Source organism: Antrostomus carolinensis, unplaced genomic scaffold (genome assembly GCF_000700745.2).
Source record: "Antrostomus carolinensis isolate BGI_N321 unplaced genomic scaffold, ASM70074v2 scaffold14929, whole genome shotgun sequence".
Lineage (NCBI taxonomy): Eukaryota > Metazoa > Chordata > Aves > Caprimulgiformes > Caprimulgidae > Antrostomus > Antrostomus carolinensis.
The window spans coordinates 9,095-34,898 of record NW_010336529.1 but is presented as its reverse complement, the minus strand read 5'-3'; the positions used below and the strand labels follow the sequence as shown (position 1 = coordinate 34,898).

At 39.7% G+C, this 25,804-nt stretch overlaps 1 protein-coding gene across 1 annotated transcript in view; it reads right to left on the bottom strand.

Moving 5' to 3' along the window:
- SCRN1 (secernin 1) overlaps positions 1–25,804 on the bottom strand; it is a 26,458-nt gene extending 654 nt beyond the window's left edge. The window contains exons 1-7 of the mRNA XM_010174894.1: positions 25,646–25,804; positions 14,086–14,267; positions 8,414–8,616; positions 5,907–6,101; positions 4,091–4,256; positions 1,990–2,170; positions 1–103 (exon numbers count right to left, since the gene is read on the bottom strand). The exon at positions 1–103 is cut by the window's left edge and continues 654 nt beyond it. Of these exons, the coding sequence (XP_010173196.1) occupies positions 1–103; positions 1,990–2,170; positions 4,091–4,256; positions 5,907–6,101; positions 8,414–8,616; positions 14,086–14,267; positions 25,646–25,804 (1,189 nt within the window). The remainder of the gene's footprint in view (positions 104–1,989; positions 2,171–4,090; positions 4,257–5,906; positions 6,102–8,413; positions 8,617–14,085; positions 14,268–25,645) is intronic.

Sequence of the window (25,804 nt, the reverse complement as noted above, 5' to 3'; positions counted from 1 at the left end):
CAGCAGGATCCAGAACCTCTGTACGAGTAAGGATATCTTCCATTGCTTCTAAGCCTTGTTTTTCAAGGTCTAACATAATCCTCATCAGTTTCTGGCCTTTATCCTAAAGGCATGAAACAACCAACCTCAATTAACCAGCAAACAGGTGTGTTAAAGCATTTTACTGTTCCCTTCTGTTATGGAGATCTTTTCAAGTATTTTAAAAAATGAGAAAGCCTTTGAAAGTACAAACTATTTCTGTTAATAGCTTTTTGGATGGCCAAAGACTAAAAGGAACTTTATGCATTAAGAAAAAGAACAAGAAGGAGTTGCTAAGTTTAAACCAGAGAAGGAAGATGGAGTGATAGATAGATAGATAGATAGATAGATAGAAGAAAATGGTATAAGGCTTGTACACATGATAAAGAGGTAAAGCAACTTAAGCCTGTAAACCTGCAAACAGAACTATATGAGAAGACTAAAAGCCCCAAGGATTGCACAGATCATGGTATGTACATGTGTATCCCTCAGATCATCATATGCAAGATGATGGTTAGATCTGAAATGATGTGTAATGTAACAGCATTAAGACTCCAGATCCCAGAGATTTTTTTTTTAAATGGAGAAATGCTGTTTGTTTTGCTTGCAGCTTTCAACACTGAATTCCAGAAAAAAAAAGGCATTTAGAATGAGTGATGGTTCTGAGCTTTGCAGGATTTATACCAGCATTTGTGCAGAATTGTGCAGAGTAGAGCACCTAAGCTAAGGTTTAGGCTCTCAAGTGGGCAGTTTTTACAGCATGAAGCCTAACTAAAGGCTGCATTCCCTTTTCTACCACAACTTCTGGTGTCACACTGTGGGACTTGAACAGGGAAGAGTTTGCAAAATGCTAACATACCTCTTCTAGGTCTTCCCTAACTCAGTATCTCACATAATGATGTGGGAGACAGCTGCACAGGGAGTCAATGTTACTACAGATGCCACAGATTTCAAATTACATCATTCCAAGGAATTAAAAACCACATCTAGACAAAACTGCATTTAAATAAAGTTTGCACTAGCAAAGGTTACTGTGGTTTCCTTAATCACTAATGGCTAAGTCTGAATGCTGTTATGATCTTAGCAAGACTCCAACCTACCCAAATACACACAGAGGAAAACTGCAGAAAAAAGTCCTCTGTAGAAGTTCAACACAGCTATGTGGGTCTTCCACAAATTGCCCGAAATACCAATATCAGCATGACTGGCACGCCCTGGTGATCTCTCCCTCTATTTCACTTTCTTATAACCAGTTATCCAGTTTAGTGCTGCAGTTGTAATTGCGAGTGTCAAAGAACAGTTCTCGAACTGCTTGCACTATGACAGCAAAAGTTGTATCTCCATCAGTTGGAAAAGCTGTACAGAATCATCCCTTTCCTGCCTTTATTTATTCCAAAATGTATTCCCGTAAGAGATCGTAAACAATTGACGTCTTTACACTATTAGGTTTGCAGCCCTCAGGTATCTGTTGCCTTTTTTCTCGCATGGCATTTTCAGTTAATTCTTACAAATTAACAGTAATGCATTAAATTGAGACTTGCAAACCTATCACTGTCAAATTATTCCTTAAAGAAAAAAACCTCCAACTATATAGCTCTTAATCCATCACTTAATTTAAATTATAACATTCCTGTCATCACCCTATCATATAATTCTGATACCATGTTGCACTAGCATCCAGTGTTCGATAATCACTTAAAAAGACTATATACAAAATGGGGATTGAACAAGCTAATCAGCTTGTCAGTTTGACTTTTCACTTCGTAAAAGTAACAGAGCAGAGCAATGCCTGGGGTAACCAAAAAAACTATGCAGAATAGTTTGTCCTTCAGAGGGCGTCATTATTCAAGCTAAACTTGCAAGGATTCTAAAAATATTCAGAGAATGTCTTTCAGTGAGTGACTCTGAAGTAAATCATAGGGTTAGGAATCTCCATTTACTTCTTTAATTCCAAAGTCCCACAGCTCTTACCTGATCATTCTCAAGGAGAGATCGAGCCCATTCGTGTGCTTTGTACAATTCATGCCTGCGATCAGGTTTCTCCTGGAATCGAGGTATCTTTTTAGCAGGATCATCATTGCCAAAAGAAGGAGACTGTACTTTTGGTACTAATTTTACATCATCAACAAAAATAAAGGGTTTAAATATGGACCTGAAAGAAATGAGAATTACTGCTTGCAGTAATAAGAGGGATTTTATATGTGATTGAATTCACAGGCTATTCATCAGGCTATTTTAAACCAATAGATACAGAACAGCATAGATAATTCATCAACACTAGGCACAGACTACTAGAGAGTTGGTAGTGGTCACAAGCATAATAAATCTATTTGCTTTAAAAGAACTGGGTTTGCCAGTTACTGTAAAACTTCATTACTCCTTTTTACCTATAGGCTTCTTTATGTCAGTTCTGCCACTTCTTCAAAAAAATAGCACTATATTTTCCTCTCCGAGTTTTTTTTTAACAAATCTCAACATTCAGCCTCACATCAGTTTTTCTCTTCTGTTCACACTGCCATCTCTCCTCTTCCTCCCAAATTTAATTTTCATTAAAATCACAAACACACACTTGTGTGGAGTAGGGAAGATTTCAGACCTTGCTCAGTATCAGAGGATTTGGCATATAACCAGAAGCACTTTAGAATTTTATGTCAAGGACGGAAGACATAGCTACCAATAATGTGACACTTCCCAAACAACTTCAACACCGAGTTTTGATCCAAACTCCAGAGAGAGAGAGAGAAAGAGAGAGGTAACAAAACCCCAGCAATCCAGGATCTCAATTCCTGAGAACGTGAGAGTAGGTATTGGCAAGTGCATGGAGAAACTGCCTTCCTTCCCTTTAGATACACAACAAAACAGCACCCTGCATTCTGCAGTAAAGCTGCCAGAAGTGCAAGACTTCTACAAAACATGATTAATAACTACTGCCTGCATACAGTCAGCAGGTTCATTGCTGCTACTCTTTCCATTGCTGTCACGAAGCCTTGCTGACTAAGTTTATGTGACTCACTATCTGCACTTGAAATAATGCTTTTTTAATGCATTAGAGTGCAAAATAAAGCAAGAAGGGCTTCTAAACAAGGTTTTTTTTACAGCTAGACCCTCTGCCTTTAATAAGGATAGAAATACCACCAAAACAATTTGAAGCCTTGCCCCTTTTTATCTCAAAGGATTTGCAACAAATCAAAGTAAAGTTCTCGTAAGCAAGCTCAAACTTCATACTTAACCCTGAAAGCCTGAGTTGCATAAAACAAGGTGGGTAGGAAGTCCCTTTGGCATGGATGACTCCTACAGCCCTTGGTAGAACCTAATGCTTACTACCACTCTTCATACAGGAATGACTGTCAGCTGTTCAAGGGCCCCATTTTCTTCTTCCCATAACCTTTTTACCTCAATGCAAGTGGCAGATCTCCTGAATAACTGCAAGTGGTTTAGTTTAATTTCTGTGAATACCAGGTGGATTCTGTTTAAAACACAAGATAATTCATTAGTTCTTTGATGATCTGGCCCATGATCTGGCCCAGAGTTTCCTTATCTCCTCTGCTGCTTTCAGCTAGAGAAGACATAATTTAAACCAACTGTATGGAAAAAATGCACTTTGGATACCTGGGAGTTGCAGATGTCTTGCTCTGTTAACACTTCGATGTCATACAAGGCTACCTATAGTACACACCCTCTCTTTACTATTTAGACACTTTATTTGTTTCAGTTTTGCACCCACCTGTTCAAGAGAAGTTATTAAAATAGTTCATGACCTCATCAGCTCAACAAGAACCCAGTGGAGAGCAGCTATGCTGCAGTAGTAGTTCCTGGGTCCTTCCCAAACTGCATTTACTCTAGAAGCTCTGAATTTACGGAAAGTTCCAGATCCAGCCTTTCAGCCCAGTGGTGTCCATTTTGAATTGTAGTAAGATAGGATTCAGTAACACACTGACTGTCAGATTACACACCAACAACTACTGACTGCATTTCTCTTGAAGCATGTTCCAATTTGGGTAGCAAGGTTTGTTTAATATCTTTCCACCCATCCTCTGCTCTGCACCCAGGGAACCCCAGTGCTGTGGCTTACCTTGAAGGGTCTGGCGTGCCAGTGAAGTAATGAACACAGGGAAAACTAGGGTCCTGAGGCAGAACAGACACTATGCTAGCTGTAGTAAGGAAAGATTCAGAGTCCACACAGACACCACTGTCCTTGTCACGCAGGACATCAATCATAGTTTGTGCAGAAACTTCACCTATACGAATGGGGAAGAAAAATTCCTGAGTGTTCAATGGCTTGGACACCAGGTAAGGATTTTAGCCTGAACAGGCTTTGGCCTAATATGACCAGTGACACTCAACATAGGCACGTCACAAATCCCAGTTAATAGTTTCTATTTAAACAATGTAGACCCCGAATGAACTTGCCTAGCTAGTAAAAGAGAACAGGAAGAAGCTTTAATTAGGCATTACAATTGCTAGGTAGGGAGAAAAGTCATTAAAAAGGTATTTTTCAGGAAGAAGGCCATCATGCCTGTAATACAGCTTTAGCAGTCACTATGAACAGACTACATGCATAAAACATCCATTTTTCTCTAAGAAGCTACCTCTACCCCAGCCCAGGCAGAATGGGAGCACCCTGATCTTCCACTTCTCATCTATTGCCATTAGCTCTCAGTCAAAATTCTGAAACATCATCTCGCATTCTCAGGGTGTTACAGCAGCGGACCTAGACACAGATTTTTCTCCAAACCACTATCTACCGTAATCCTCTGGTCTCATTCTATTTCCTGTCTGTGTCTTATCACAGCTTTCTCCTAACGGCACCTCCGTATTTTCTTGCATTTACCCCCTTGGCAGGCAGGGCTTCTTCCCCAGCAAACCCTGCACTGACTCACCCTTCCATGCACAGGTGCCTCAATACACCAGGAGACATGGAATGACCCAGCAGTCTGCAAGATGTGCAGCCACAGCCATCTGTCTGTAAGGGCCCTGGGGCTTGTTAGTGCTATAATCCACCTTTATTAAGACCTTTCAGCTGCAGTCCTTCAGAACTGCTGTATCTGCCTCTAGGACACAAACCAGCTTCATGTAATTCTATAGCTTTAGCAGGAACTCTGCATTGCAATAAATATTTCACCTCTACACTCTTGACATTCAACAACATATGAAAATGCTAACAACCTAGTAAATTCTCATCTGTAGCAAAGGGCTTTTCATAAAAAGATAGTTTGTATCATTTTTCACACATGAAAGAGCAAATACATGTCAGCTAAGCACTGCTGCATGCTGGTCATTTCAGAACTGTTTTGGCCAGCTGCAGTGAACTTAAGTCATTAATGAATTTTGGTCTGGAAATAAACCCTTCCTTTGATTGAAAGCAATTGGCATATTGTCCATTCTGGAAACTTTGTTCTGCTCGACAACAAAAAAGGGACTTCAGTTTGCAACTGAGTAGCACTGCTCTTCCTTAAACTATGAACTTCATTCCTTCCCCAAAAGCCTAAGCAAACCTCCCAAAATGTAGAATCCACTGAGCTCAAACTTTCATACATGATGCAATTTTTTTTCAATACTATAATTTTAGTATCAGATAAAATATAGGGCCACTATAGTTACACCAAAGTACAAATGTAGTGGCACATCACGTACATCAGAAAAGCAGTGAAGAAAGTTATTTTATAATTGTAATCCCATTTTAAAACCTTAAACTTGAGGAGGACATTAAGGGCTTTGTTCTAAATTGTGGCAAGTTTAGGGACAGTCTTCAGTTCTGGTCTTCCTTTCCACATGCTTTACATGTAGAGGTATTCTCAGTCACATGTAGTTCTGGACAGAATGCCTGAAAGGAGGCAGTAGTGACTAAAAATCCCACTGCACACAGAGAAAGATAATTCAACACTTACCACCTTGCTTTTCTAGGCTCTCCCTGCCAGAACAGCAGGCTAAATGGTCATCAGCAAGAGAGAACACTTCAGAAAAATTGAAGTCTGAGTCTCCATTCCACCAGCCTTGACTTCTCACGTAGTTCCTTAGTTCAGGGTGCTCAGCATCAATTTTTGTAGTTAATGAAAGCTGATTGCAAATACATTTTGCTCCCTCTGTAGAAAGAGACACATATTAAAAGAGAGCATTTGTACAGTTTTTCTGGGAAAAGCTGGAAGGACAATATAATTTCAGTTAAGAAACAAGTTAAACCACTGGTTAGGATGTATATTTGGCATGACTGAGTAACTACACATACACAGAATTACCAGTCACTGCAGGTCGCAGAGCCCAATTCTCTGTGCTCTACCTAGGTATTTACACTGCCTTGTGATTACTAGTGCCATTTAGTCAGAATACCAGTTTCAAGAGCCATACCTCATACATTCTGACCACGCAGTAACAGTGCTCTCCAAATGCCAAAGGCACTTGCATAATCTATTCTCCAATGGTGTATTCCGCTGCCACAACAAGCCCTGAGGTCTGACTTGATTTCGAAATATATTTCAGCAACACTGCATTTAGTTTAATGATCCTTCTTTGCCCCTCAAAACTGAAAATTTAATTTGGAAAATGTTTTTAAAAGCTTACCAATTACTCTAAGCTTACCCAGTTAAAAAACAATTTTATTGTAAGCAGCAAGACAGGCTTAAACTTCATTTTTAATCTTAACTTTTAAAATGACATGAAGTAAAAACAAAGTGTAAGTAACCTTAAAAGAATATGAAAGGGGTTTTTAATTTGCTATTCTCAAAAATACCGCAGCACTTATATCCATATATCTCAGCATGACTGACAGTGGTTGCTGCAGATACTCCTCAGAGAAAATAAAGGAAATGCATTGGAAACCAGGGAATTTTTTCTGATAAAGTAAATCTGCAAACTAAAATAAAACCAGATTCTGGAATTTGGCACACACTTTTTCTTAAACAGAAACCAAAGCAGTATTTGTGAAAGTTATTAATACTGCCTTCCACCAAAGTAAGCTTGTTTTTGTAATGCCTCACACATGCAATTTAAATGACTAACAACTTACAGTAGGAAGTTCTGTGCATCAGTCTGCAAAAAAGCCACTGTCACTCAGTTCTGCCTTATACAAGGTCACTGACAGTTTGTTCTGATGCACGCTTTCAAACAGCACACCTCTCAGGGAATTTTATTGACTTGACTGATAGGAGTATTTGTGTTCATATCAAGCTAGACAAGCTACTCTTTAAGACCTCTTTAAATATTACATTTAGTAACTTGTGTAAAATAGTATTTCATGGTTTTGATCCCCCTCAAAAGATGAAAATTCATCAAGCAAATAAAGTTTTCCACTCAGACTGAAGAACAGTAACAGGAAGGATTTTAAAGTGTTTATCCTTAAATTACTGTCAAAGAGTTGCTTGACAAACATTCACTATAAACTTTACAGAACTGCAGCAGTACTATTAGATCAACTCTGAGGACACAGTCAGGAAAAAAAATGCCTTCACACTGAGGAATGACACATTTTCCCTGTTTTAGCAACATTTGTGCTTTCATTTGAAAGCTTAAGAGGCATGCTTATAGTTGCAAAAAAGAAGCCCCTGACCAAAGTATGAAATATCAAGTTCTTACATAGCCAGCAGTCTTTCCCCCTGGCAGCCTTGGCAGGCTGCAGGAGATGGAAACTACTCTATCTGCAGCTCACAGGGACCTCCTGAAGAGAAATGTGCTGGTAAAAATCAGAACAGAGCTGCAGTATCATTTCAAAAAGCTGCAAGCAGCAAATGAAGGCAACAGTTTATTTGCTGGGAAGAAGGACGTGAAGGTTATGTATTGCTGATGCAGCTAAAAAGGCTAAGTATAAAAAACACTGTTCTTCAAATACCAGCCAGATAGGTCAACACAAGAAGGCAGGCTGTCACTGCACAATCCTAGGAACCTCAGGAGTCAGATGCTTTCCAGAATTTGGATTTTACCAGGTCAGCATTATCAGTCTTTTCTCCTCTGTTTGGTATCTCTTTGTGCTAGAAGACTTCCTTCATCTCTTAGGTAATCCTTGAAGTGCAAGCTTTGCTTGGGAAAACACCAAGTAAGTAACAATGTGGGCATTAACTCCCATCAAAAAGACACACGACGCACTCCAAACAGTAAATAAATCTGGGGAAACACAACACTTACCAAAGATAAAAACTGAAGTATGATGATTATTACATAGCTTATGTATACAGGTAACAATCTCCAACGTCACAGAAAATGCTAAGTTACATCAGTCAATGCAAATCAACATTTAAAAAAAAAATCAGAGTAGTGTCAATATAGAAAAAAGTCAGAATTGATGATTTAGTCAAACACTTGCATAAATTGTCATTTATTTAAACTCAATGACTGTAAGACCATGTCTTCCAATTCTTTACAGTTATTTATAAAATGAGAGGTTTGCAGTGAATGATAAACTGACCTGTGATTTTTTCTGCTGCCCAGTACTTTCCAGAAGTCTCCAGTATCCAGGCTTCATTTCTGTCCACAATCAAAAATGCACTTTGGAAAGTGTGGCATGAACTCCCATCTTCATAATAATTTCCACCTTGTCCGTGCTCTTCCAACAGAGCAACTATTACATCCAATGCTTCTTTAGCTGTTGCACCTCTTTCTAGGCCAAGTCTGTAAGAAAAGGGTAAACCAGAGATTCAGACAGACATGTAACAGTGAGGTCTCTGTAAGTTACTAATTTTAAACATCAGCACTGATCCAGTTTTAAAATACCAAAGTGTCAGGTATGCCTAGTGTAAGAATTCTTGCTTTAATGAGTTCCTAGAATTACAGGATGAAATATTAAGTTATTTAATTTGCTTCAAGTCTTTATGTTCTACACTGGTTCTTTATCCTCAAGCTTATCATAGCTGTTCCTTAGATTAAAAAAAAAAAAAAAAAAAAAAAGATTCCAATTACCAACCAATGGCCTCAACTGCACTGTAAACATGCAATGCTCTACTTATCTCCTGCCTCAGGCAACATGAATTTGAAGGACAATTTGCAAACTGTCTTTTTAAAGTAACAGCAGTATGCAAGTTTACTTTTCTATACAGAAAAGAGAAGGAGTATTCATGATTACAATCTCTCTACAACCTCTCTTTCCCAATGCTCCAATATTTAATTGGCCATGGAAGCTAGATGTATGTTAGCTGTTGATGTGTATTGCATGTTGTAGACAGAAGAATTTGTGCACAGTCACACTTCAGTGTTCCTGCAGAGGCTTCCCCAAAAAAATGTTTAACAATTAAACACCAGATATGGATTTTATCTGAAGTAAGAGTAACCATATGCCTAAAATAACATGATTTTAAAAGAAAGTTTGAGCAAAGCACAGGTATTTTAGGGAAAAGTAAACTGAGGTATGAGAATAGGTTTTACAAAGCTGTAGGAAATGACTGTATCCTACCTTAAATAAGTGTCAACAATGAAAGCAGTAACCAAGTCCAAATCAGACCTGCAAATGATTCTGCTGGTTCCAAATAGCAATTACTGGTAATGAGGAAATGCAGTATTTCAAGCAATAGCATATCCATGCCTCCATCCTTTGGGAGAGTTACATGGATTAGTCCAAAATTCCTCTCTGTTGGTTATGTCACCTTAATATTGTCCTCTATGTTTATCTTTCTCTAAAAGCTCAATGGACAAAGTCATTTGACTGATGGATAGTTCCAAGAAATTCACCTTTTTAAATGTAAGCACTATGCTAGCCCCTTCCATTTCCTTGGAAATCACATGACAAGAAAACACTACTCTGTTTTTTTGCCTAAAAACTACAGTACACAAATCAGGTCCTGATAATCTGAATATAAATTTGCTGATCTAAACACTTTTCAACCTCATCTCATCAACATTATGGAAATCCGTGTTTTCGTCCCTCTCAACAGCATCTATTTATCACTTAATGACAAAGGAGAGCCAACTAGAATTTTAGATCCTAACTTATAATGACAATTTCTCCTCCGACATCATCTTACTTTGCATTTATAGAGTCTTTCTCTCTTGTTTCTCTAATTAGCTGAAAGATGTTTTGCATTGTTGTCTCCATTTTCAGTCCCTACGCATTTATGTTATTCCTTCATTATTTTCATCACTGGTGCAATCACTTTTAGAGCAATACAGAGCTGCCAGTCTTAGCACATACCACAGACATCATCTAAAAGCCAGTTCAAAAGCAAATATATTTTAGGTCGTTGTTTTGCCAACGTCTCCAATGTTACATTTACTTCTATTTAACAAAGGCCTAGTGTCTGCTTTTGTTTGAATGCTCCCATCTTGGCAGCAAAAAACAAAACCAAAAACCCCACCCTACAACAACCACCACACAGCTCATCTCCACAAAACTGTAGGTCTTGCCAGTTATCTCGACATCAGCGTCCTGGGTAACTGCAGCACAACCCTCCCACTAACACATCTCAGAGTACCCTTCAAGGGGAGCTGGCAGAAAAGTTTTAAGTAATCTCACCTCCAGATGAGAGCTTGAATTATTCATTAAGAAAATTCCAGTGACTTAGTAGAATCCACTGCTTCAGTACCTCCAATAAGCCATCACAGCATATTATAACCTTGTCAAAACAACATTATCTTAAGCTTTTCAACTTCATGTATCAGTTATAGATGCAGACTTTCCAAATGAACTAACGTATATGATGATGACATTCTACTTTATTTAGTTTTTCTTTCTCTAAGGAAAGAAATTGGTAAACAAATTAATACCATTTTAAAGAGCATTCCTGACATTCTGCCAAGATTGGCATCTCTGTGTCACTCTGAAAAAGTTATTTCACCAGTGATGAAAAGAACAAAGAAATAATACAAACACAGAGGGATAAAAATGAAGACAACAATGCAAAAATAAGGGTGTATTTTACAGGTTTCTTCATATTTACCTTCTGTATGATAATGTTCTCCTGTTCTAACTGTATCAGCATAAGCAAAACAGTACACCACCTCTTCATCTGAATGTACTTCCCTAAGTTAACAGGTGCTTATAGAGGCAACTATGCCCCCCAAAAAATAACCTGCAGCCAAACTAGGAAGAATATCTAAAGAAAATCCTGATAAACTAACCAACACAGCAATACTGGTACAGCTTTCAAAGATCAGCTTTTGAACAAATCCCTAGGACAGAAGTGTTTCTTAGGAATTTGTGCTGGAACCTGCTTTCTCTCAATTTTTCTGCCTGTTGTGACTAGGTTAATGTTCTCCATTTAGTTAAACTGAGATGGCAACAAGTCTGCATGAAGTAGGACCAACTTCTACCCCTCAAGTCAATCACACAAACTTTATTAATTTCTTAAGAATCATTTGTATGTTCTGACATTCTGTGACATGCTATCAAGCTGCAAATCTGTAGATATCTGTCTTAATCCTCAGATACAGCAGTATACCAGGTAACACTGTTTCAGTCATTAAGCCAGCAGCCAGTTACTAAACAAGCTAAGAACTTTGTGAAATACATCTTCAGTGATGTCCATTGTGGTCTTTATTGAAAAAAAATGCTTTGTCTATGAGGTTGCCAGGATGAATTTTCAATTTCCTATTTCAACAACAAAACACACTGGCTTTAGAATTATACTACCCTGCTGAAAGATGCCTCTGGCCTGTTTAACACCATGTGTTCTCACAACACCCACCTACAGCCTTTGCCCATGTTGGCTGGATTTTAAATCCTGACTGAAAAGTGACAATTCCAGATCAGTTCAAAGAGAGAGGAAGTCTCCTCTACAGAAAAAGAATAACCACTTTAAGAAAATGTAGAAGCAAACTCTTAGGGGAGCCTGAGCATTCAAGCAAAATTTGATTCTACTACCTGGATGACATTCCTGAGTGACAACTCTTAACCTGCTCTGAAGAACATGTTTCAGAGTATAAAGCTTTTAGTTTCTTTTGCAAGCAGCTAGTCATACATGCACCCACAGAGTGTCAGTCTCCATCCTTCAGCTAAGATCTGACACAGATGCAGAAGTCCAACATATACAAAGGTGTGAGAAAAGTTTGGCCAGCAGAGATGTGCATTTCTTAACTAGGCTTAAAACTCCTCAGTTTATTTTTATTCCAATAAATCCTGAGTGATAGAATTAGTCTGTTCTGCAGATGGGTGAAGAGAGGCAGAGCTGGTGCCAGCTGCTTCATTGCAGCCTGTATGATTGATTTTGTACTTGAAGGCTCTCTGTTCTACGAGATGATCCAAAACAGATAAGCTTAATGCAACTGGCCAAGTCTTCACAGTAAGACAAAGAATCACTTTGGCTTGAACAAGATACACAGATGGTAGTCTGCAACACATCTCTAGTTCTCCTTGCCTGAAGCACACTCTGCCTTTGAGCTATGGACAATTTCTTCTGCAGGTAAGAAGGAAGAGAGGGAGGGTGACAATCACTGGTAGTTTATGACCAGTTTCTCCTTATTTTGCTATCTTCTGATTTGCTAGAGTGGGTAAATCAGTATTTTGAGACTGTAATAACTGCGACCAAAATAAGAAGAACCCTGCATCTAAACCAATGGTTTGCTAAAGTTTCAAAGGATGGTAGTAGGAGGGAAAAAATAAAGGTGGAGCTTGGAAAGTCACCCAATACATCCCTCTTCTTGACAAAAGCTTGTTCTACATTTTCTTAGAAGAGCCCCCTTCCCCAGTCTATTCAGTCTCCTTTGATATAATTAAACCCACTAGTCCTCCTAGGTACAGCTTCTCCACGGATTCCTTCCCTAATTCAGGGTTTAGAGAAAACAAAAAGAAACATAACCCGAATTCCCTCATGATTTTCTGACTGGTCAGACTCTATAGATCTCTGATCATATTTCCCATTTCCACTGTATTCTTTCCAACTGGCTCATATTCCTCTTGATTTATGGAATCCAGAACCAGGTACTGTATTTCTGCAGAGACATTATTACAGTCAGAGAATATTTACAATTACAATTTCAGGCAGTTATACATTTAACAACATTTTCTTCTAACTCATGCTCCCCAGCTTGCTTATGAAAATACCTTCTAAGGTTTAATGCCTTCTTAAAAGTCAAGGTATCTATTTCCTACCCTCTATCCATAAAATTTGTTAACTCATTACAGGAGTAAAGTAAAATGCTTTGATGGGATTTTTCTTGACTAGTAGCCATTATTGCACATCTAGCATCTCTTTTATATTTAAGTGGGTTTTTTCCCCTTCAGGAACTGAAGTTAAGCTGGTCTATAACCACAACTCTTTTTAGCTCTATTAAGTATAGCCACAATATTTAACCTTTTCCAGTCATCCAGAACTGCTCCCATCTTTCACTAGTTCTCAACAAAAATGAGAATTCACCTGAAATTTGCTGAGCCTGCTCATTAAGTATCCTAGTGCAAATTCCAGCAGGACCACCAGGTCTACAATTGATTTGCTTAAATGAGCAGTTGTTGTCCTGTTCCATCTTTAACTAGATTTAGTCCTTTTTCTCCCCTTCTCTTTGTAATAAGTTTGCACGATTTTCTCTTGTTATTTCATTTCCTCTTTCTTCCCACACCCAACTCTCCTTTAAATTCTCTTCACTACAAGATCAGCATGCAGGTTGAGACTTACAGTGCAGCACAAGCCTTTTAGGCAGACAGCCTTCAATGAACAGACTTACAGGAGTTAGTTTGCCAGCATTTAAATAAGGGCAATGGTTTGCATTGAAATGCATGGGCTCCAGCAGCACAGTAGTTTGTTTATGGCTAGAGTTGGCTATAAGCCTAGGATAAGCTTCTTAGGTCAAAGTAGGCTGGTGTAAAGTTCGGGAGAACCAAGGGCACACCAGCAATCTGATGTTACTAATTAGTTAGCAGTTCCTTACTACCAGTGTAACCACTTCTCTTATCCTATCTGAACAGTCACTGCTAGTGACTAAGTAGGGCAGGTAGACAAGGTAGGTTTAGTAAACCCACATTAGACTGGTACATACTTGGTGGCCAAATTCAGATTCCAAGAGTTAACTCAGCTGCGTCTGCAGCTCTGCCTAGACAGGTCTCCTGCTTATATTGTCTTAAAATCTGCTAATCTAACACCACAAAGCTGTTACCCAGCACCATCATCTAAACTTTTGGTGTTTATAAGGCTGGTCACATCTCAGCAAGCCACCCACCTGACAAGATCCATTCCAAGCAAGGCTTCAGATTCAGAAGCTGGTTCTCTGGTCACGACGGCTTCATTAGCTACACAGACTCCATGCTCGTTAGCTCCCATTTCTGCCCCCCAAAGCCAGGAGGGCCTGCTCAGCACAACAGCGTGAGTCTTTGGCACCTGCTCAATCTCAATATACGTGCACTGCAGAGAGAGAGCAGGAACAGAAAAAACAAAACAATTGCAAGCATTTATTTAATGCTGTGACTGAAGTAACACAAAGGCTGCAGTACAGAGACGGGACACACGTCATTAAAAAAGTCCACATTTTGAGTGTGAGGGGAATTTTTTTAAACATTTAACTGCCATGTTTGAACCTTTACATCCTTCTCTTGCAAAAGCCTGGGAAAATACATCTCTGACAGTTGCAGGCTTCAAAAGTCAAGCAGAACTCAAGTGCTAGAACCAGTGGAAAGCAGCAGCAGACAGACTGTACTGTTACAGGAAGGAAATCCAGATCATGTTTGTACATAGTAACAACAAACCATTCTACCCTCTCCCTAAACACAATCTCTAGTACTTTATTAAGTACATAGTATAACAATGGTAACTGGACATTAGAAGGCTTCCCCCTCTCCCTTGCTGCCTCCCCTGCAGCTGCCCCCAGACTTGAAAAGATTCAGTGGAATGCCTTGATAAACAGTGACAGGAAATAAAACACAGGCATTGTTTTTGCTTAAAACTGATGTTTCTGCTATTTTAAATGGTCTACTGTAATCAGAGGTCTGTGGATGTATTCTAACAAGTCAAAAATACAGCAGAAGGATACAGAGAAGTCACTGAAACTGCAAGGAAGAAAGAAATAATGTTATCTTTCATACGTATTTATTGCTCTAGGACTTAAAAACAACCACTGTTTTCCCAGACAGCATGCAAGAGTGCTTGATCTATCATTAGATCATTGGCTTGTACAAGCCAAAGGAATGGGCTTCACAACATTTTACTACTGAGGTCACATTAAGTTCCTCAAGGACCAAACTCCACAGAACTTTCTTCTGAGGAAACTGAAGCTGTCTGTAGTACTTAGGAGACAGCTCTTATTGTTTAGAATTGCTGTCATAGCATCCTCCTTGCAGGAAGTAATTGGCAACATTTTTCTGGAGAAATATTTGGTCAGACACATCAAAGTGAGCAGGATGAGCAGAATGGACTTGTGGACTGGAAGGTGTTTGCCATGAAAGCAAATGCTATGTCTACATTCAAATCTAAAGCCAAAAGAATCACTCTCAGATTATTAGCAGTGAGAAGCTATTTTTTTCCTAGCCTGTCTTTCCCCTTCTAAGGATTACACAGCATGATCATTTTCAAGCCTCCAGTCTGGAACAATGGTTTTTATAGTAACAGTTAGTCCATCATGCAATTAAAATGTATAACAGACCATCTTAGATCAGAAATGGCATTTTTACAGTTCTTCACTCTGATCATGCAAGAAGGACAGAAGAAATGAGCTTGCCACCTTCATTCAGAATTGTGTGTGAACAGGTCAAGCTGTCATCTTCCTATAAAACCAGACAAATTACAGGTGAAATAAGAGGATGATTTCTCATGGAGGACACATGATTTTTTTATTTTTTTTTTAAAAAGAACCACAAGGGAGAGGCAGGGTACTCTTTCATTCTAAGGAATTAAAAATAGAGTAGGGACATGCTTCCCTTTTCCTTTCTGCTGTGTGCTTAATTTTGATTTTTGGCTTCAGCAGTAAGACCCTAGCAGGGACTTATCTGCCGTATTTGTTGGAGAAAACCCCTAATATTTGACCAAGCTGTTAGACAAAATTGCTTATATAGTAATACACTACGATATTGTGGAGGCAGACTCCTCCCCTACTGAGGTGCAACAACATCTGGCACTGGCCAGGAGCTAAGATCCTACTAATAAAAACAATTTATACAGTTCACTCTTTGTTTCATTGTCCACCCAAGCCATGCCAAAGCAGCCATTTCTTATCAAGACTCCTCCTTCTCCACATGAGCTGTTGGCAAGCAAATTTCATTTTTGACATTCTGTGCAAACTTTTTTCAGAGCTTTACATCGGTGCTGTTTGGATTAGCACTTAATGCCTGTGTGTGAGTGAACAGGGAATAACTGTATTGCCTGGATGTGCAAAGAAGGAGCTGCAGCAGCAGCAACCCACGTTACATGTGAAGACATGACTGGAGCAGCTATGAGGAGACAGGTCTGCAGCCAGGGAGACACCAACCCCTGCACAGCAGAAGCCTTTGCTCCCTACATCTCATAGGTGGTCAGCTAGTTGGAGCCATCCTGCAGAGCCATCCAGGATATGAACCTGCTCAACTCCGCAGCAGAAAGCAAAAAACTAGACTCAGTGTGGAGGAGACTTCAGTGCTCTGTAAACCCTCGCTTGCATAGAACTCTCTGCCTGAATAGCCCTATTATACAAGCCTGCTTACACTGAAGCTTTGATTTTCTAGAAGGAAAAATGATGAAAACACTCTGAAAAGTAATAGCTGGGCTAAAAAAATGCTGAATGCCTTTTCTCTGCAAAACATATTCTGGCTATCCTTGCTACCAAATGCTTATTACTCGAGGCCTTATTCCAAAACCAAGCATTTCCAAAGCTACTATTCATTATAAAATTTTATTGCCAGTGGTAGCAGTCAAGAAAGGGGAAAAAAAAAAATCGCTTCTACTTGAAGGATCCAGAGCACTCTGAAAAAAGTGGCTTTGCTGTGTTACTATGCAATCAGAGGCCAGAAAACATCTAGAGGTCTCTCTACTTGCCTCTTTCATTTAGAAACACATTTCAGTCTGTAATGAAGGCAACTGGCTGAGCACACCAGAGCACTAGTGAGATAGCAAACCAAAAGAATACAGATGTCACCTTCTAGATTGCTTCCTCACATCCCCCAACCCAATGACAACCAAACGTGGGCCATATTTTCACGCTGTTATTTTAAGCTTCCATACAATAATTCAGGTACATAGACAATGTTCAAGCCTTATTTATATAAATTGCCTCAGAAGACCTAAATAACAGAAACTCATTCCAATGTCTCTATCCAAGACGTGTCAACCTTAAAGGCAGGTCAACTAAAGCCAGCCACTAGATTTGCAGCGCAGAAACCATTGCTACTTATTCCACAGAAATCAGCACATAGGCATATAACAGTTCAGACATGGAAGGAAATAGTGGGGGAAAGACAACACTATCCACCAAAAAACCTCACTGGCCACTAGAACTCTGAAAACAGGAGTTCAGATGATGCCAAGATGTCAAAAGCAAGCACAAACCACAACCTCCCTGTGCCACCTTCTGCACCCCACTGATCTGGCAAATCCCTCCAGCACAAGAGCAGAGCAGCCTGTTCTACCGAGAGCTGTGCCAAACTAGGCAATGACAAATCAAACAGACATAAGGTACTGCTGTGATTCTGCTTGCTACCAACCTTCTCCTTAAAACTCCTGAAGCAGTCCAGCCTCAGCATTTCCTAACACTAACATTTTTCTTCGAGTAGGAATGCTAAAAACAGAAGAATACTGATACATTTGGTGGCAATGTCTGTCAGCGAGTGGTGTCAGGCTCCATTGATTTGCTAGAACTCCAGCCCTGAGAGCAGTGTAACTGGCATCCTGCCCTGTGACAGTACATTCCCATTGGGAAATAGAAAAGATATCTAAAGAGATACATAAAAAATATAAAGAACAGAGACTTTGCATACAAGAGATGTGGCCAACAACTTTAAAGAGAATTGAGCAGGTTGGAAACTAATGACGTTTCTTTTATTTTCCTTACAGTATCAAGAAAAGAATCTTACCAAGGCAGTTCTAAGTATAGTAGAAGGCACAAATGTACCTCCCACCCTAGCTAGGGCACGCAGATATGTTGGAGGTATTCCAAAACCAGATACGACAGTCCTAAGCACAAGAGATTTCTTCTTTCATTAATGAAAAGAGACTATTGTGCAGCTTCTACTGTACTCGGGCTGCAGAAGCTTGATTCCTAGCACTGTCAGTCGGGTCATTATGAAATATCAATGAAATCACATCGCTTTGGCCCTGGATAACAAAGGCAATAGTCAGGGAATGCTTTAGAAAGAAATGATCTTTGAAGAAGGGTCACATCTACATTACAGAAGAGATTCCCCCACACCTCCCCCTCCTCAGACCCCAGCTCTAACTTGGTGTTAACTCTTTGCTTAACTACTTCAAGCACTGCTGTACCAAAGCACATATTTGAAAAGAGGCAAAATCTCAGTACTATCGCAGTAATTTGAGAAATGTCTGTTTTTAACCTGTTCCAAAAGAGGGATGGCAAAAATGGGATGAGGCAGCCTCGCAGCCTGCTGTCTCCATGACCATCAAGACACAGAGACTGACGGTCTGGTTGGAACTGTCTATAGAGAGGCGATTCCACAGGTGACATGGGCTACCTGGACCCTCCCCTCATGGTGAAGCAGACAACTGGAAACCCAGAACATGGTTGTTCGAGAAAGCCCCTCTGACCACCTCCTGTGGATATGCCTGATAAAAGTTTGTTTTAGAGATAATTCTTTTGGTGCTTATTTACAGGAACAAATGCAATAGAGCTCAAAGAAGTGGGAATAACCATTGTCCAAAAGAGAAATAAGCAAGCAGTAGCACACAGTACAGAAGATGTGGCTACCTGATGTTGTCAGCACTGCTTGCTTACACACTAAGCAGCACTAAGTATACAGTGGAAAACATCTGGAGAACTTTAAAGCACCAATTAAGCACTTCCCTGACACCCTCTACTAGCAGCAAAACTGTTGTGCCACAGCAGAGGGGACAGTCATACACCAGGATAAATCTAGCCTGGGTGCATCTCAAGTAGTCAGCCCTAGTTCTAGTGGTCACACAGCCAAACCAGAATGGTGCACAAAAGTCTCTCCAGCAGCAGGACGAATCCTCAGGCAGGTTTCAAAAACACATGCTATGCTAGTACTTGTATCCTCATGTGGTAGCCAGATACAAACAGCAGCAGCATTTACTAACTGTACAAATACAGAACAGAAGCGATTTCTGACACAGCAGAGTACCTTACTTCATATTAACAACGGTTTTTCCCTTCTTATGAAGACTCTCATACAGTTTCCATAAGCTTCTGTATTGTGTATAGTTCCTAGCTGTTTCTATTCATTGCAACCAATAACTGTAAAATCTGAATCCCAATGCCTCTGATCTCTAGCAGTGGCACTTACCTTGAAGACTAAGGATGATAGATTTTATTCTAGAAAAGAATTAGAGAAGCTATAAAAAGCTGAACAGTTCCCCTGTCAAAAAGCAGAACTACACACCCTGTAACCTACTCTATCAAGCCACCAAGGACCCTCAGGCATGTGAGCCATAGTATGGAGATAGGTTTAACAAAATGAAATATAAAAATCTTTAAACAAATAAAATACCACAAAGTGCAAGGCACCCAAGGCTGAGAACGCTCTCTGGAGACACTGTATGTCAGAGCTGATTCAGCAGTCAAGAATTCACCTCTTGTTTTTTAATTTATAAATCTAGCAGTCTCCTGGCTGCTGAGCAAAAGTGAAACTGAAATAGGGATGAAGCTTATTAATTTATTTTTTTAAAACAGTAAGAAACAGATTTCAAAGAAGTCATAAAAAGCCCATCACAGACATATCCTTGGAATTCTCAGATCTCCTCTGACTGATTTCTTTGCTTGGCCACTTTGAAATGCCTGCTCACACATCTCTTTTGCCACAAGTAAACAGTTTGGGTCAAGATGGGATAGTTTGCAGTTTTTTGTCCCACACAATTCCAGCACTCTCCCTCCTCTTTCTGTTCCAATTTAAAAAACAAAACAAAACAAAAAAAACCCCACCCACATAAAAAACCCCCACAAAAACCACATGTTAAAGAGATTAACAAAAAAAAATAGTTCAAGTTAACCAGTTTTGCTTTGGTAGCAGAAGGGAGCAAAGAAGCAGCACCCCTACAGTAAAAACAGAGGCTTTGAGAGGGCAGAAACATCCAAGAGACGATGGCTTCTGCCTCTGAACTGCTGCCAGCTCATGCACTGTGTTACAAAGCAAAGTCAAATACATTAGTTTAAAGGCCAGTGGCCTGCAATGGAGCAGAGAAAAAGCTCCTATTAGCCAAGCAATAGACTCTACTGATGAAGCAACCACTTCCTCTCTTTTATGAGCTGCTGTCTGCCTGCACAGTGCCTCTCCTCTACCTCTATAAGAAGTCTAAAGGTTAACTTAACCAAGGTGGCTTGAGGTAAGCCATCTGACTGCATGTGTCATGACACAGGCTGCTTACACACACAGCTACTGGGTCTCAGCTGAGAGACAAGAAAAAGTAGCTTCCTAGACTATTTCTGAATGGTAAGCTTTTAGACTACAACCTTTTTTATCTACATAAATTAAGTTAAAAGTTTGGTCATGGGCACAAACACTGCTGTGTTCCCTGCTAGTCAACACTTACCCACGGGGAGGTACCACAGTGGGGGTGCCCAGGTTCCAGTTCACAGCTGCAGTAACACGACTGCAAGCATGGCACTGTCAACCTAATCTGGAGGTTTCCCAAAGAGCAAATCCTCAGTAAATTTGGCTGCTGCTTGGCTTCTGTTACCAGATTCTGAACATCTTACCCCCAGATATAATGCAGATAATCCAAACAGCTGGCATAAGAGGGAATCAAAGTATACCAGAACTAAACTGTGTCCCTGGCATGATGCCTGATGATTACGTTAGAAAGACACCTCCAGGTAATGCAAAGTCAACTTCAATACAGTCAAAGTCTACTTTCCAAGCTTTAGATCTACCTTGCAACACCAGACAGAGACCACTCAGCTTCAGGTGAGTTTTTCCTTCTGCAGTGCCAGATCAAGGCACAGCAAAAAATCTTACTGCTCCTCTGAAAACTCAGAGTAAGGGGAGGTAGGATGGTATGCTTAAAAAACAAAACAAAACAAAAAAAACCCCCACTATTAAAGTTTTAGAGAACACAAAATTCCTCCTACTCCACCAAAGGGCTGGCTTTAAGCCCAGAAGAGTGTTTAATACCAACATATTAGAAAAATTTTGTATATTCTGCAATTTGATAGACTTCGTTGTAGATCATCCTTTCTATTTTCCCCCTTCCACTCCTCCTTAAGAAGTTGCATGCTATTAAGATAAAAGAGCTTTTTACAGCTCTACATTGAAACAAGCAACCATGACTATTTTCAAATTATGGAGAAAAGCTGAAACTAGAAGAATGAGAGGTTGATGTAGAAGAAAAAAAAATCCACTTGGAAAATTCAGCTAGGAAAAAGTCTACCACTCAAGACCTCTTCAGGAGAAATAAAACCATAGCAAGCAGCAAGTTACTAGAGAACAAGAGAAATCTAGTCAGTAAAACCTACCTTAAAAATAAGACAGAGGGGCTTGCATCCTAAAACTCACACAACATTAATTCTCACTAACACATGAAAAATTCTTAAAATTCACATCTGGGGAAAAAAGAACACACTTTTTAGTAAAGGAATTCAAAAAAGGCCCCTATTTACGCTAAAGCGAGTAATATTCCACCTGCGTGAAGCTTTACTAGACTGACCATTACAAGGAAAAGTGCTGATCAGCATCTGCCACTGCAAAATCACAATGCAAGACGAGAACCAACTTTTGAGAAAGTTGTCACACACACAGAGCAGACCTTTATGAAAAGCCCCATTGTTCAGGGTCTTGGGAACCTGCTGACATGGAGGGAAGGAATTATGTTGATGAGTTAGCTGCAGGGTTATTTGTCTGCCAGATTGAACCACAAAGATCAAGCTTAAAATGACTTGAAGTATTCACTGAATTCCCTTGTTTCAGGCTCTGCCACAAACTAGCTGGTAGCTATACAGCATAGCCTGCCTGATTCCTTTATGTCAATAATCTGGCCAAACTACTGTGCCAGTTTTTGCTACACTGGGCATTATCACGTTTGTAAATGTGAGCAGCACAGAACACAAATAGGATACAGACTTCCTGAGAGAGTCTTATAAAACAACTTATGTTTTTAGCGTGTTGAAAACCATCCCTTAACAGAAGTTCAGAATGTGAGTGACAGTCACAAAGAAGTAATCAAAGTTTGATACACATTGGATTACATTACCTGCAAATAATAGTGTGTAATGAAAAGCAAGTCCACCATCATTGCCCAGAGAAGGTAAAGGATCATGTATCTAGCATAAGAAACCAATTCAAATGTCCCATATGGAATGGAGAAAAAAGCTATTCATTTGGGAAAAAACAAAACAAAACAAAAATGCTAGGATGGGTGAGAGGGAAAATTCAGTCAGAGGCACAAAGGATCACTGACTTAGAGGAACAGCAGCATGAAACTGGTCAGCTACATTTTTCCATTTGCAAAATATCATACATTTAATTTTCTCAGATCTGTTTACTTTTATAAAATGCAAGTAAAGGAAAGCTGTAGCAAATAAACCCCCACTCAACGATAACTGAACTGCTGTCAGTTTTCCTGGGTTTTAAAGAACAAAGTAATAATTCTGAACGTGTCAAAGGCTGTATCTGGAAGCTTTGACATTCTTCTCCACACCCCATATTAGCTAATTAACCTCTGACAACTCAGTAAGTTTGCTTAAAAGGTGGTTATAGTGTTACAGGCCTGCTACTTAGAAAACGTGAAGCAGCTGAATTCAAGCCCTTCCTTAAAGCTTTTCTTAACTTTTAGGGGTACCACTAACAGTATAAAAAGAATTAACAGACTTTGCACAACCTCTGCCTATAGGTAAGTATGCATTTGTCCTAAGACAAGAGTAGTCTCAGAGACACCCCTGCAATAGGAGAAATACACACATCTCTCAGCTAATTAGCAAAAACTGAAGACCTTACTTCTGTTCTGCTATCACAAAGAGTTAGCATGTTTGAAATTGCAATCTGCTTATTCACTAGTGTCCTTAAGTTCATAAACCAGCAAAATCTAGAAGGGAATCTAGCAGCCTAAAACTTGGGATTGTAGAGCTTTTATTGATTCAGTCAATCTTTCACAATTCCTATAGCAAAGGGGATTATCAGGATACTTTTTTAAAGAGCTTTGAAGTGACCAGTTTTAAAGAAAATAAAAAAGAAAGGATTATTTCTAAAGATAGTTACACTACAACACTGATATTTACTACACTTGTTTGATTGAATACACTCTCTCTCTCTCCTCCCTGAAGGTGGAAAAAAGATCTTGAACTTTAAAGAAAAACTAACAACTAAATCTATGCTTAGGTCTGTCCAAAGGAGGGCAGTTAAACGACTGTGCAAAGCTACCAGACAGCCTTTAGACCCACTAAAACAATTAAAACCACTATCTTGTTTTAACCAGCTTACTCTATTCAAAGTACCCATTTTTTTTTTTTTTTAAAGAAAAAAAAAAAAAGACATTAACAGTACTTAGTGCTGAGTCTGATGAAGATGCAGTCGTAAGTGATTGCTTGCACTACTCCCAGAGCAACTGAAGATGTTTTTATTCTGTGCTGGGAGGAAACAGGAAGAGTTTTGGTAAACATCTGGAACCTGTATGTTTCCGTACACTACTGCACTAGCAAAACCTCAGGTTAGCTAATGAAGAATTATGCAGTAGCATGGACTAGCAGAGGCCAAAGTACCCATCTAACTAGGGCTTAAGACACCCTACTTTAAAAAAAAAAAAAAAAAAAAGAAGGTATAATCCCACTCCAGTCCCTTGTCTAAAAGCGCATGTTCACCACATTGCAACAAACTACCTTCATTAAAAATAAATAAATAAACAACATTTAAGGGGAGGGCTTGCAGATACTGGTTAGCACTGCCTAGCAGTGTGCTAGGCAAAGGGATTGGGCTCCTCCCTTCCAAAAAGACTACCAAAAGAGTCCAGTTTATGACTAAATTCTATAAAAGTCATTAAACTGGTTAATCACGGGGTGGGAGAGAGATCATAATAGGTTATCTATGGCTTAATGATACCCTTCAGCAAATAACAACAATCTTCATCAAACAGTAAGATATGGGGCAAAGAGACCAAAAGAATAAAGTACTTCAATATTAAGCTTTTACAAGCTTAATAAAGCTTAATTTAAGCTTTTGGAAGTTCTTGTTCCACAATAACATAATTTTTTTTGTAATTTCCAGTTCTATGAAGAGAAGCTTTAAAAAAACTGCTCTTAATTTTCTTCTTGTCACACTTGTGCTTTGGATGCTAGCACAGGTCTACAACAGCGCTACCAATACAGCACTGTAACAGCGGTGAGTGCTTTTGGACAGGGGGAAGGGTTTTCTTTACATCCAAGATTAAATCATTTGATAATGCATAAATTGTACTGGATGTTGGTAGCAACAGGAATCAAGAGAACGTTACATGTTAGAAAGAACAGCATCAAATCCTCTGGAACTGGGAAGTCATCCCACTTTAAAGACAGAATTAAAACTGGCAGCGGCCTCAGAATCTCTTCTGGGGAAGCAACAACTATATCCATAAAGGATATGTAGAGATGAGAGATACCAGCCTGGTGCAGAACATCTGGTGTCCTCAGCCTTCTGTGCAGTCACAGGGACAGGAGGAAGCTGAGTGCAGGGAATCTCACAGCTCCTGCTTTCCCAGTTGCCAGCCAGAGCAAGAACCTGTGGACTCTAAAAGCTCCTGATAGTGCAGATCAGGCTCTGTGTCCTCTGCTAAAATGGCTGCCTCCATCCATCCTCATCATTCCCTCTGCTGCCTCAGTCTCTCATTCCACCTTCACTGCACACCTTCCCCTCTTCCTGTCTTCTTCTTTCATTTGTCCTATTGCTTCACCCTTCCACATCTGTTTATCCTTTCATTTCTCCTGTCATTAAAGTGAGGCTGCAGTAGCAGTCCATAATTAAAATTACTTCGAGCAGCATCCCTTTCAACCTGCATTCATGGCATCAGCGTCCAGCTTCAGGACCTTCAGGACTCCACATCCAGCCTGGGTTCAGAGAGAAAGCCCCAGCACTGAAAACTGATCATGATGCAGGTGCCTCAACTGCAGAACACATGATCAAAGCCAACTGTATGTACAAGAGTTACGTTTGGCTTACAAAGCTTATGCTCTTGTTTTCTTCCTCTCACATTCCCTTATTGGAGTATAACTTCTTTTTGAGGCAGAGGTTTCTGGCTACCTGTTTTGCAACATGCCTAGTATAGTCAGGTCCCATTACAACTATCCATCAACAATCATGAATGAAAACAATTCATATGGCAACCGACAAACTTGGAAAATTTGCTTCTAGTTCCAATTAGTCAAGATATTTTTCCCTTAAAAGGAAAAGGCAAGTGATAGGCTACACGGTGCAGGAATCTGTGATGTGAACAGTTCAGTCTGTCTGCTGGAGAAGGAAAAATCCATGATCTTTACTTCAATTAAACAAAAAAAGTTACATCCTGAGTTTCACTTTCACGACTTTCAGAAAATGTTGTCTCCTCTCTACTCAAGAGAGGTTTGAGTGAAGGGAACAAGGACTCCACAATCTCACAAGGAAACAAGACAGTATTCATTTCTTCCAATAATAGTAATTTCTCACAGTTTGAATGTAAGAATTCACCCTTACCTCAACTTTGCTTCCCGGATCATGGGCCGCAGCAGCAAAGTAGACCACCTCCTGTACTTCATCCCTAGGCCGTGCAGAGTTCTTTCCAAACACCACCAGCCCATCTTTAGAACACGGGGGAAAGGCTACAAAACAGTAACTTGGGGGAGCCGCAGCCAT